Source organism: Miniopterus schreibersii (genome assembly GCF_964146895.1).
Source record: "Miniopterus schreibersii genome assembly, chromosome: 13".
NCBI classification, from domain to species: domain Eukaryota; kingdom Metazoa; phylum Chordata; class Mammalia; order Chiroptera; family Miniopteridae; genus Miniopterus; species Miniopterus schreibersii.
In genome coordinates, this window is record NC_138113.1 from 2,468,453 (window position 1) to 2,480,243 (window position 11,791).

Genomic DNA, 11,791 nt, shown 5'->3' on the forward strand with positions numbered 1-11,791 from the left:
CATAAAATGGTTTTAGGTAGAGAGAGAGCAAATCTGTTATTGTACGACTTTCAACATTGACATCAGTGGTAAAAAGCAGCAAAAACTTTGTTCCTCGTACATGTTCTTCAAGAATAGAGAAAGTTGGACCCTCAGGCCGGCACTGGCTTTGTAGATATAGATGTAAATGTAAATGTGGAGTGGCCTATGGGAGATCTGATAAACCTTCCACTCCACCCTTCTCTTATGCCTAAATTGTTTCATTTCTGGGATAAGCTTTTAGGCCATTGACTTTGGTACAAAGACATAAAGTATATCCATATTTCTTTCATCAAGCCCAGAGTTAACATTTTAAAGATAAAACCAACTCTTAAACAATGAAATGTTAAATGAGCGGAGTCTGGGAACAGGTGTGGACTTTTTACTTAATTTCTCTTTTCTTTTTGCAACAAATTGCATTTCCTGGAATGCACCTTGCAAGTGTAATGCAGAACCCCTGTAGCACTCTGCTCACCATTGCTCTGCCGCGTGGAGTACCAAGTGTTCCCCCAAAATGACACTATCAGTGTCATACCACTACTTCTGGTGTCAGGAGTGGAAAAGATAAAGCCAGGACGGCTGTCGAGTGTTTATTCTGCTTGTGCAGAAGACACATGAACCTGACTACTCTTCGGTACTCCCCCAAAACACATAGGACGGGGTGGCCTGGCCAGCTTACTCTGCAATAAGCCACAGTGTGGGTGAATCCCTCCTTGGGACACTGAGTACTTTGGACGTGTTATATTTGAAGCGCCTGTGAACACCAAGGTGGAAGCATCATGCGGACAGACGGATATGAGTGAAACTTCAGAGAACAAGTCTACGTTTGAGATAACATTCATCAGAATGTGTACAAATGGTAGGTGAAACCAAGGCAGCAGATGAGACTTGTCAGAGCCTAAACGCATGTTAAAAGAAAAAAAGAGAGGTGTGGGGAGGAAGATATTCATGTCCTTGGTTGGCTTTAGGACTAAGAAATAAGGGGATACATGAAAAAGCACTTCATTTCACTCCCTTACCTCAGTGAAGCCTGTCCTGCCCCCTTTTCATACTTTCCTCAAATTATACTTCCCACTAAAAACACTCACCATCTCCCATAAATACAAAATGGTGAAGAATCCAAAAATCAACCACACCTGGCCTTGAAGGACACCTACACTTAATGTTCTGGAAAACCCTGCAAAGGCCAACAGGCTTTCTCATTTCCCCACCATGTCTCTGTTAAACTCTTCTCTTCATTCTAGTCTAGAAATCCAGTTCATCTCTGACTACTACAAAGCAGAGGTGCATTAAGTCTCCCCTGGAACAGTTAGGGTGGTTATGTGTTTGGGTTTCAAAAGAATGCAGCCTGTAAAAAAATTAATATCAAAAGAGGAAGCCAGATGTCAAAATACCAAGCAAAACGGTGCTGTCAATGAGAAATGGGCAGTGCAATTTGAAGAATCCCCACACCAAAAACCTCAAGGTAAACTTCTAAATAACATCTAAACTTCCACAGTTTCAGATGCAGCGCTCATCCCTCATCTGTGACCTACATGCTTCTTTCCTCCCACAACATCCTCTTTTTATTAAAAGCAACATAAAGGGAAACCACTTTTGAATCAAAGTGAGACTTATACACCCAGCTGCAACTCCAACAAGATGTCATCATGACTAAGCTCACATGATTCGTAACTTTCCTAAATTGTGCAATTCATAACAGTTCAATTGAAATCCTTCTGGGTGACCTATGAGTACTCCAAAGCCTGGATCCAAATCCCTAATCGATATTTAGAACTACAGTTACAGTGACATTTATAGGATAAGTAAGCTAATAAACAATAAACCATGCTCTTTAACTAAGAAACTATTCATTGGTCTTGACCAATTCAATCTAAATAATGGTACGGTTAAGCAACAAATTATATCCCGAGCCATTAAAAACACACAGAGAGTCAATTCTCTTAAAAAGAAAAAATACCCACAAGATATATATTTATCAGTATGTGAACCTGACAACTCACTACACCTAAGACTCATTTTTTTCTGCTTTATTTAAAAAACTAGACAGGATCCCTAAGGTTAACTTCAACCATCTCTAGGTGCCCCATCAGGAGTGTCCACCTTTCCCTCTTTGCCTACCTAACCTTAAAGCCTGGGCTCAAATACCACCTCCTTCAGGGAGCCTTGCCTAACCTTCCCAGGCCAGGTTCCACTTCCCTTCATGATGCCACCGCCTGCCAGACTCTGCTCTTCCAGGTTGTTTCAGAATTGTGTGTTTAAAGCTCCCTACTCCACAGCCTCAAAAGTGTGGTGAGGATGGATGTTTTCTGATTTTATTTCCAAAACCACACCTAATACTTGCACACAGTGTGTTCTTCAAACATCTGGTGAATAAATGGGTAAGTCCCTGCACTTTCTGGCACCAGCCTTCTGCACTTTGCACATTAAAAAAAAAAAAAGGCCAAAAAACCCCCCTTATGATCTCTGAATGTTGCTGATAACTGATCCGGAAAGCAAGGTTTTCCTCTATGCTATGTGCATCCCTAGGATTCATGTTTATCTTTCCACCTGTGAAAAACAAAATAAAAGTCAAACAAACAGTTGTGTTTAGAGTGGTGACAACTTTAATATCTCACAATACATGTTTACTCTTTACGTTAGCAACAATCCCTATAGAGTGGATCCTCGCCCTACCCCTTCGCTTCATCCTGACCATCCCTACCCCAGTTTCCCTCCCGGGGGCTTGGCTTATCCCATCTCAGCGCCTCCTTGCAGGCATTCAATGAGTCACCTGCAACCCATCTAGCTAGAGAGAACCACCAAGCTGTTCACCTGAGAACGCCCAGCACCTTCAACACCCTCCCTCCATGACAACTGTCCATCAAAGAAGGAAAAAGACCTGCCAGGGAAACGAAACTTAATGAGCCATTAAGAAAATGGACGTGGTGTCAAGATCTGCACAGCCCCGTATATTATTAAATCCTGGTGGGATCCGGGGACCGACCCAACCATGAACACTCAGGGAGGCTAAGGCTGTGCTCAGAGGGAAACGTTTCTCCCTTTCCTACTAACTGATGGCACTCGGGCGGCAGCTTCCGACGGACGGAGGACCCCGCGGACAGAGCAGGTTTACACCGACCAGACTCCGAGCCTCTCCAAGCTCCCCCATGCTTAAAATCCAACCTCTTTAGAAAACCCAAATAGGAAGCCTCTCCTTTCTACGCTCAAAACGGACCCGGTGGGTCATCCCTGCTCGCTTCTTGGACACATTCAAGGAAAACATTCGCAGCAGCAGCAGCTTCACGAGCGGCCGGGGCGGGTGGAAGCGCTCCCGGCCCCAAGCGCCTCCAGCAAGTTACAGCCGAAGGAGCGGAGCGCGAGCGGACGGTGTTCACAGGCGCAGCCGCCGCCCGGCGGCGAGGCGAAGAGGCCCTGGCGCGCCCCCGGAGCGGCGCAGCCCCGGCGCCCAGGCCCGAGCGGCCGCCGCGGGCCGGGCCGGGCAGGCCCCGGGCCCCTCGGCCCCTCCACCCGCGCCGGCTCCCCGCACCCCCCAGACGCGACCCAGGGAGCAGCGCCCCAGGCCCTCCGCCGCCGGGGAGGCGCCCCCGGGCCCGCGTCCCATTCACAGACCGGCCCGTCGCCATTCCCTCCCTAAACTCCGAGCCACACCCCCTCAGACACAGAAAACTTGGGGACGCGCCGCAGTCGCCCGCCCCCCGCCCCCAAACACCTGCTCCCGCTTCCCCGCTCTGCCCGAGAGCAGCGCGCCCCGGCCGCCCGGCGCCGGCCCGAGCCGACTCCCCGGGTCTTTACCGAGTCGCTCGGGGGAGCCCGGCTGGTCCGGAGGTCGCGGCGCCAGCACGAAAGGAACCAGGCTGGTCAGCAAGAGGACGCACTGCCTCATGTTCCCGGGCCGCCGCGTCCGCGTCTCTCCGCAGCCTCGCCGGACCGGGGTTCGGGGCGCCGTTCACATTGGGGGAGGAAGGGATCCGCCCGGCCCGGCCCCTCACACCGATCGTTCCTCCCGCGCCGCCTACAGGAAGACTGGAGCCGGGCTCCGGGCTCCGGAAGTGCGGGCAGCGCTCCGAGGCGCCGGCTTAGCCCACTTCCGGCCGCCGCCGCCGCCTGCACCGCCCACAGGCGGAAGCCGTGCCGCGCGGCATGCCGGGAGGCCATCGCGCGCCCCGCCCCGCGCCAGCGCCCCGCCCCTTCCGCCCCGCGACGCCCCGCGCTGACCCGGCGGGACCTCGCCTGTGTCCCCGGCTGCCCCCGTCCCCGGGTGACCGCGGCGAGGGGGCGGGAGCCGGGAGCAGGCCCGCGAGGGCGCGTCCCGCCTCTGGTTGGGATCCGTTTTCCACGTTACCGCCGCGGGGTGCGGGGCGGACGGGGGGGCGCCCGGCCGTGTGCGCCCCGGGGATGACCCAGAGCCCGAGGGCGGAGGGCGCGGGGCGGGGGACCAGCTCCCGCGAGGCGGCGGCGCTGGCCCCGGGGCGCGCGTCGGGGCGCAGACAGGGGTGCGCTGGGCCTCCCGCGGCGCCTCCGGCCTCCGTCCCGCGTGGCGAGAGGGCGCCGTGGGGGGAGCAGCAGCCGCCCTTGTCCCCGCGCTCCCGGCGCAGCTGCAGGGGCGGCGCCGCGCTTCCAGAAGCCGCCCCGGAGCTCGCGCGTCCTCCGCGGGAGCGGAGCTGGAACCTCCGGCCGACCCGCGGGCCCAGCTGGGAGCGCGAACGCGCGGGACGGCCGCGCTCTGCCTGCAGCTGCGTGTCCGTGGTTCGCAATAAACATCCTAGTCCCGGCGCACACTACTGTTTTGGTTCAGCTGACGTTTATGCAAGTAGGACATCGCACATTTCCCGCACATTGTATGCGGGAAACGTATTTATACGTTTGACTGGTAGTAGAGCGCGCGATAAAAACTACCCGCAAACAATGCTAAGAGACGGCCTCGTCTCCGCCACGAAGTGGTAGGTAGGTAGGGGTAAAGGGTTAGTCGTGCCCAGGCAAGTTTCAAGGCTAGTTCCTAGTAAGATACAGCTCTGGTTTCAGGTCGGGCTCCTGGTGGCCCCAGCGTCTCTTCCAAGTTACTCATGATCACCGGCCTCGTGCATTTTTGGCCTAACTGAACCCGATCTCTTCATTAAACACACACTGATGGCATGCCTAATCAAAACATAAGCCAGATTTCGCCTATACATTTTTTAAAACTTCCATAAAAATGTGACAGCTGTGTACTATTTTTTTAATACAACCCAAGCATCGTTTTTGTCCAGTTTATAACTTGAGTAGATCCTGGGTTATATTTTTTTGGTGTCCCCAGTTCTACCATGTCTTCCTCATAGAAGGCACTTACTAAGGTCTGTTTAATAAATGCCATTTTTAAACTCCGTTTTCTTACTCATCCTCGGAAGCCCTAGATTTTCAGGGACAGTCGGGATTTCAAGTAATCTTTCCTATTCACAAGTCATGACCCAAGTTATGATTTCCAATTTGAGGTTTGTCTTTCATTTATGAATTGTCCATACCTTTAAGATAAAGGAGCACCGCGTGGGGGAGATAAAGAGCCAGAGGAACATGCTAAGGGGCCCACTGGGTAGAGGAACCAGTTGTCTAAGCCTGTGGTCTTCAAACTTTTATTCTCTTATCCCCAAAAGATTTTTTTAAAATATGTGCCCCCTTCATACATTTAAAAAAATTTTTTCATCATAAATATAAGTAGTTGCAAAGGATGGAATGTTCAGAGTAATGTAAATGTACACTTAAAATTAGAACTGTTATGGCATTATTTTAAATTTCCCCAATGGAATATACATATCTGAGATATTTGATAGCCACTGTGGTAGCCAGCCTCCCAGATGGCCCCCAATAATCCTTGCTTCCTGATAGTTGCACCCCTATAAAATCAGTCACCTTCCACACTGGACCATGGTGGGTCTGTGTGACCAACAGCATACAGCAGAAGGGATGGTTTTCCACTCCCAAGGTTAGGTCATAAGAAACTGTCTTCCATCTTTGGAGCTCTCTCGCTTGCTTGCTTGCTCTCCCTTGAATCACACACTGGAGGAAGCCAGCTTTTAGGTCGTGAGGACATGGAAGGTGCATAGGAACAGAGGTCAGCAGCCAACAACCAGCAAGTAACTGAGTCATGCCAAAGACTATGTTAGGAAGCCTGGAAGTGAATTCTCCAGGCCCAGGCAAACTTTGAGATGACTGCAGTCCCCCCACTCAACAGCTTGACTACAACCTCATGAGACCCTGAGCCCAATTAAATCATTCCCGGCCTGGCCAGTGTGGCTCAGTGGTTGGGCGTTGACCCATGAACCAAAAGGTTGCCAGTTTGATTCCCAGTCAGGGCATATGCCCGGGTTTCGGGCTCTGTCCCCAATAAGGGACGTGCAGGAGGCAGCCGATCAATGTTTCTCTCTCTATATCCCTCTCCCTTCCTCTCTCTCTAAAACAATAAAAACATACTTTTAAAAGTAAAATAGAAAAAGGGCAAATATAAAAGCATGCAACAATATTTTTTTTAAAAATCACTCCCAGATTCCTGACCCTCAGGCACTGTGGGAGAGGACAGATGTTTATTGTTTTAAGCTGTTAAATTAGGGGTAATCTGTTACACAACTATCATCACCCTCTTTTTAAAAAAATACATCTTTATTGATTTCAGAGAGAGGAAGGGAGAGGGAGAGAGAGAAACATCAATGATGAGTGTCATTGATCAGCTGCCTCCTGCATGCCCGCTGCTGGGGATCAAGCCCAAAACCTAGGCACAAGCCCTGACCAGGAATCGAACTGCAATTTCCTGGATCCTAGGTCAATGCTCAACCACTGAGCCATGTCAGCTGGGCTGTCATTGCCCTTTTAAAAACATGAGCCCTAGCCAGGTAGCTCAGTTGGTTAGAGCATCGTCCCAATACACAAAGGTTGCAGGTTTGATCCCTGGTCAGGGCACACGCAAGAATCAACCAATGAATGCATACATAAGAAAAACAAATCGATGTTTCTCTCTCGCACTCTCTCTTCTTTTCACTCTAAAATCAATAAATAAAAGTTAAAAGAAAAAAGCGACATGAACAAGTTGACTGGACGCCGGGTTCCTCTCCTAAAACCTGAAGTGGTTCTTTTAATTTAAAATTTAATAAAGATAAGCAAAAGATGACTTGAGACTTACTGATCCCATGCTGTTAAATGAATTATACACAATTTAGATACTTACTGCAAGTGAACTTAAGAGTAAAAAATTTTTAAAGAATATTTATAATTATTAAACACAGAGAGCCGCATATGGTTCTAGAACTTTCACCTAAATGATCAAAGACCTGATTGGTTCTGGCTGAGGCTTTTGTTTTTTCCCCCCTTCTGTCATCATTCTAAGTCTATTTCTCTTATTAAGTACTTTTTTCCTATACCTATCCCACCAGTTCTCATAGATGTATAGAGCATTTATCACTCTATTTCTAAAATACTAGTTATTCCTACATCCATACGCTTATTTGCCAGTTAATAAACCTGTGCGAAGTATGAGTCAACCCACAAACCTCTATCACATGAGACCCACTTGCAGGAATATACCTACATGCAAAGTCATGTACCAAGAACTCAAGGGTTTTGTTTTGTTTTAATACTCACCCAAAGATATTTTTTCCATTGTTTTTCAGAGAGAGTGGAAGGGAAAGAGAGAGAAACACATCAACTGGTTGGTCCCGATGTGCCTGGACTGGGGCCAGGGACTGAGCCTGCAACCGAGGTATGTGCCCTTGGCTGGAATCGAATCCGGGACCCTTCGGTCCGTGGGCAGACGCTCTACCCACTGAGCCAAACCAGCTAGGGCAGAACTCCAGGTTTTAGTCCAGAAATTTTAACCTACTTCAGATCCTTTTAGAAGGAAAAATGAAAAATGTATTATGCATGAAGAAAAGCAGAATACTTGAGGATTCTCACTGATCAAAGGAATGTTTTTAATGGGCAAGAATATAACTGGACCTACTTGAAACTGGAATATTTTCCCCAGGTTCAAAAAGGAAAGGAAACCAGCCATTTCATTGAAGATATTATTTCAAGAAGATTCATTTCTAAAATTTCAGGAACCATTTCTCTCCATATGTATTTCTCATGACTCCTTGTGAGGCATCCTGGCCTTTATCACAGGATGACTTGCATCGGCTAACCTGCACATGGTGAACATGGTGAACAGAGCTATCATACCTCCTACCTATTGCAGGCCATACAAAATATGTAGCTGCCTCAGTTCTTTTCCTTCTAAATCCCTTCTCTCCCCCTTGAGATCTCAGACTAATTGAACCACATGAAAAACTGAACATAGAGAGTAGATTGGGTAAGGAGAAAAATGGAAACTTGTGCTGGTTTGAAATTACCTCAGGTCTAAAGTGGCCAACAGTCATTACTCTTGGGTTGACAGGCCCCAGTGGGGAGCCCAGCACCAATTACCCTCCAGTTCTACTGTGGCCAGAGACCTTAATTGAAGGCCTGTTCTATTTAGTGCTTTTCAGAAAAACAGTTCAGCTGATGAATGTTGAAAATCTAATAATTCGCCCTAGCCAGTGTGGCTCAGTTGGGGGAGCGTCATCCTGTGCACCAGGAGGCGGCTGGTTCAGTTCCCAGGCAGGGCACACACCCAAGTTGCGGGCTCGATCCCCAGCGGGGGCGTGCAGGGCAAGCTGAATGAAGCTGTGGGCGTTGTCCTTCCCATGTCTCTGCAGGTGTTTTTCGTAACTGTGGACCTGACGGTCAAGGCAACAATTCGAGCCTCCGGGGAGCTGGTGTCCCCAGGGTTTCCCCAACCTTGTTCAACAGCAGCTCTGGCTGGATTTCCAGCTTCTCCTTCTGGAGCAAAACTTCATTTCATTCTTACCCAATACAAAACCCTTAACATGGGCAATGACTGAGAGGGGCCGGGGCAGTGAACCAGAGGCCGCCTGTGCTCTTTAGCGTATACAACCCAATCCCTTTCAGTCGAAGGCCCTCTCATGCATTAGCATCAGGTGGGCACAAGTCTCAACAGTGTGCTGCTTGACCCCAGGATCCTTTAACTGACTTATTTTTACTCCCCTGCTGTGAAACTCACCTGATCTTTACTTTGTCCTTAATCCTCCCATGTACCCAGTCCTGGCCAGGAGCAGCAGCATCCCCTGGGAACGTGTTCCACCTGCACGTAACCTATAAAGCTTGCCCGAGACACACACTGTATTTAGCAAACCCTGCAGGTGAGCCTGAAGCTAGTTTGATCGTTACGGTCTGGAGGCACTGCCAGGCATTTACCATTTAACTCATGAGAAGCAGGCATCTCTCCTCTGGGTCTTGCCGTTTCTTCACCTATTTCGGCAGAATGACCTTTTCGGATCTATTCCATCAGAGAAGGCTAATTAGAAGCAAAGCCATTGCTTAATAGTTTTTTCTTTTTTGAACTTTGCATTCCCAAGTTACACTGTCATTTTCTTTTTGTGTTTGTCCTTGAAAATCTAGGGCAATAGGTCTGCTTGAAGTGTGGCTTTCTTATCCACAAGACTGGTTTCACTTTACTAGAACTTTCTGATTCTGAGATTAGGCTGTCCCGACACTACTTTCCCGCCCAAGTATTCCATGTACAGTCCACAACCCTCTACACTTAGAAATACCTTCACACGTTGGCTCATGGGAAAGATAGGTGTGTACCCTTTAAGAAAACTGAAGCCGAGAGATTAGGCAGTGAAGTTAGAGACAGAGAAACATTCATGTGAGACACACTGATTGGCTGCCTCCAGCACATGCCCCAGCCAGGGCCAGGGATGGAGCCTGCAACCGAGGTAGGGGCCCTTGGCCGGAATCGAATCCCGGACCCTTCATTCCAGGGCCGACACTCTAATCACTGGGAAAAACTGGCTAGGGTAAGGGGTTCTGATTTTAAACTGAAGATGGGGAAGCCTCCAGCTCTCCTCTCTGGGTATTCATTACTTAATCCCTTTAAAGTATTGACTCTGAAGGAGGAGCCACCTGTTATGTAAAATTTCACTAAAAAGTAAAAGGCAAATTTGCCCCAAACTTGATCTCATGATGATCACAGCTTCAGGTATTATAGGTTCTTAAGCACCTGCTGAATGAGTCAAAAAAGTTATGGGGCAGGAGGTTTATACTGGTACTTAATTGTAATGTCCTCAAAACTCAACAGTAATATGCGTAACATACATACATGGCAACTCTCCTTTCACAAAGCTGATCAAGTACCAGTCCTGTCCTCCCAAGTGTATTTTTCTTCTTTCCCAGTCTAAGATCAACAAATCACAGCTGCACATACTATACGATGGTATAGAAGTCCCTAATGCTTCTATTTTGTCAGTGTTCAAATGTAATCCCCAGCCCCAATTATTTTATTAAAATCTAAAGGAAAAACTGCCAAGTGTTCTGACTAGATGTAACATTTAAAAATTCTGATTGCAAAGGCTTAAACCCTCCCTCTACCTGAAAACTTTACTTGCCCTTTTCCGGAGGAAGGTGTCCTCTGCTACTGAGTTCTCAGCAGTGTCCCATGAATCCCCTCTACCTGTGCTAGGAGGCGCCCAACTCAGAGGATCATGAGGAGACACAAGGACTGGGTGCCCTTATCAAGGTGCTAACTCCTAAAGCAGGGGGAGACTAAATGTGTGACTAAAGGCTGAGACTTTGGCAACTCATGACTGCTCAGTTCAGTACTTAACCACTTTTTTTCTAATTCACATTTTTACTGTAATTTTTATTTAAAAAGGAGTCTTACTGAATTGTGTGTGCCAGCAGAATCACCTTGTTTAGCTAGTTGATACTAATATGATGGAGATTGTTTTTGTGCAATTGAGCTTGTCATTGGTATTTTTTTAAATGTTTTTATTGATTTTTGAGAGAAAGGGATATATACAGAGAAACATCCATTGGCTGCCTCCTGCACGCCCCCCACTGGAGATCGAGCCCACAACCAGGGCATGTGCACTGACCAGGAATCGAACTGGTGACCTCTTGGTTCATAGGTAGATGCTCAACCACTGAGCCACCCCAGCTGCGCTTGTTATTATTATAAAAGGATTTCAAATGTTGGGACCAGGCAATTAGATTCAGGTGTTACTAATTTCATTAAATTTTGCTTATTCATTTATTTGTGTAGAAACTTATCTTGGATATTGAGGTCATGACATTTTAGTTAAAACTGTATGTATATCTTTAATTTCCATATAATGTGAAAACAAAAACAGAGAAAATTGGATAATAAATGTTGATTCTGAATTGCAAGTTAATGCTAACTGATAATGCAGCAACTGTATCTGTAGTCTGATTTAGTAACAGTTCAATAAATGCTTTATAGTAGTGGAAGACTCATCTGTAGATTTTCCTTTTTGCTGTTTCTTAGTGTTTTTTTAGTGACCTCAAATAAAGGCAGTGAAGAAATGTTTTATTGTCCTCAAACACATAAAATACATCTGGAAGAATAAATTCACATCTGGTTCATGGATTTTCTCCATGGAGATGATCCAAATTCAGTGTCAAGATCAGAGTTTGTACTCATGGGTTTGCAGAATCTTGTGTGGAATGTGAAATATTTTGTTTGCAAGTAGTTGGGGAAATGATTCAGATGTTCGTGTTAAGTTCTAATTTTAGATATATTTCTCACTCATTAAAAATAAAAAATGTTTTGTGCCTTAAAGAAAAAAAAGTGTCTTACTGATTTAGACTCTTGGGGACCAAAATCCTAGGAATCTTGCTTAAATGAGTATTTCCCCAAGCCCTACGCAATTCTGTCTTTTCACAGTCACATTTTAGGAGATAAAGGATT

The 11,791-nt window shown here is 47.2% G+C and overlaps 1 protein-coding gene across 4 annotated transcripts in view; it reads right to left on the bottom strand.

Moving 5' to 3' along the window:
* ADAM17 (ADAM metallopeptidase domain 17) overlaps window positions 1-4,136 on the bottom strand; it is a 34,334-nt gene extending 30,198 nt beyond the window's left edge. For 2 of the 4 annotated variants that reach the window (XM_081156492.1, XM_081156491.1), the window contains exon 1: window positions 3,814-4,024. Coding sequence is in view for 2 of the 4 variants with exons in the window: in XM_081156489.1 (XP_081012615.1) it covers window positions 3,814-3,904 (91 nt within the window). In the remaining 2 variants the exon portion in view is untranslated. Of the gene's footprint in view, window positions 1-3,813 lie in introns of all 4 variants that reach the window. The other 2 variants (XM_081156489.1, XM_081156490.1) reach the window with 2 other exon arrangements.
* Between the last annotated feature and the right edge of the window lie 7,655 nt (window positions 4,137-11,791).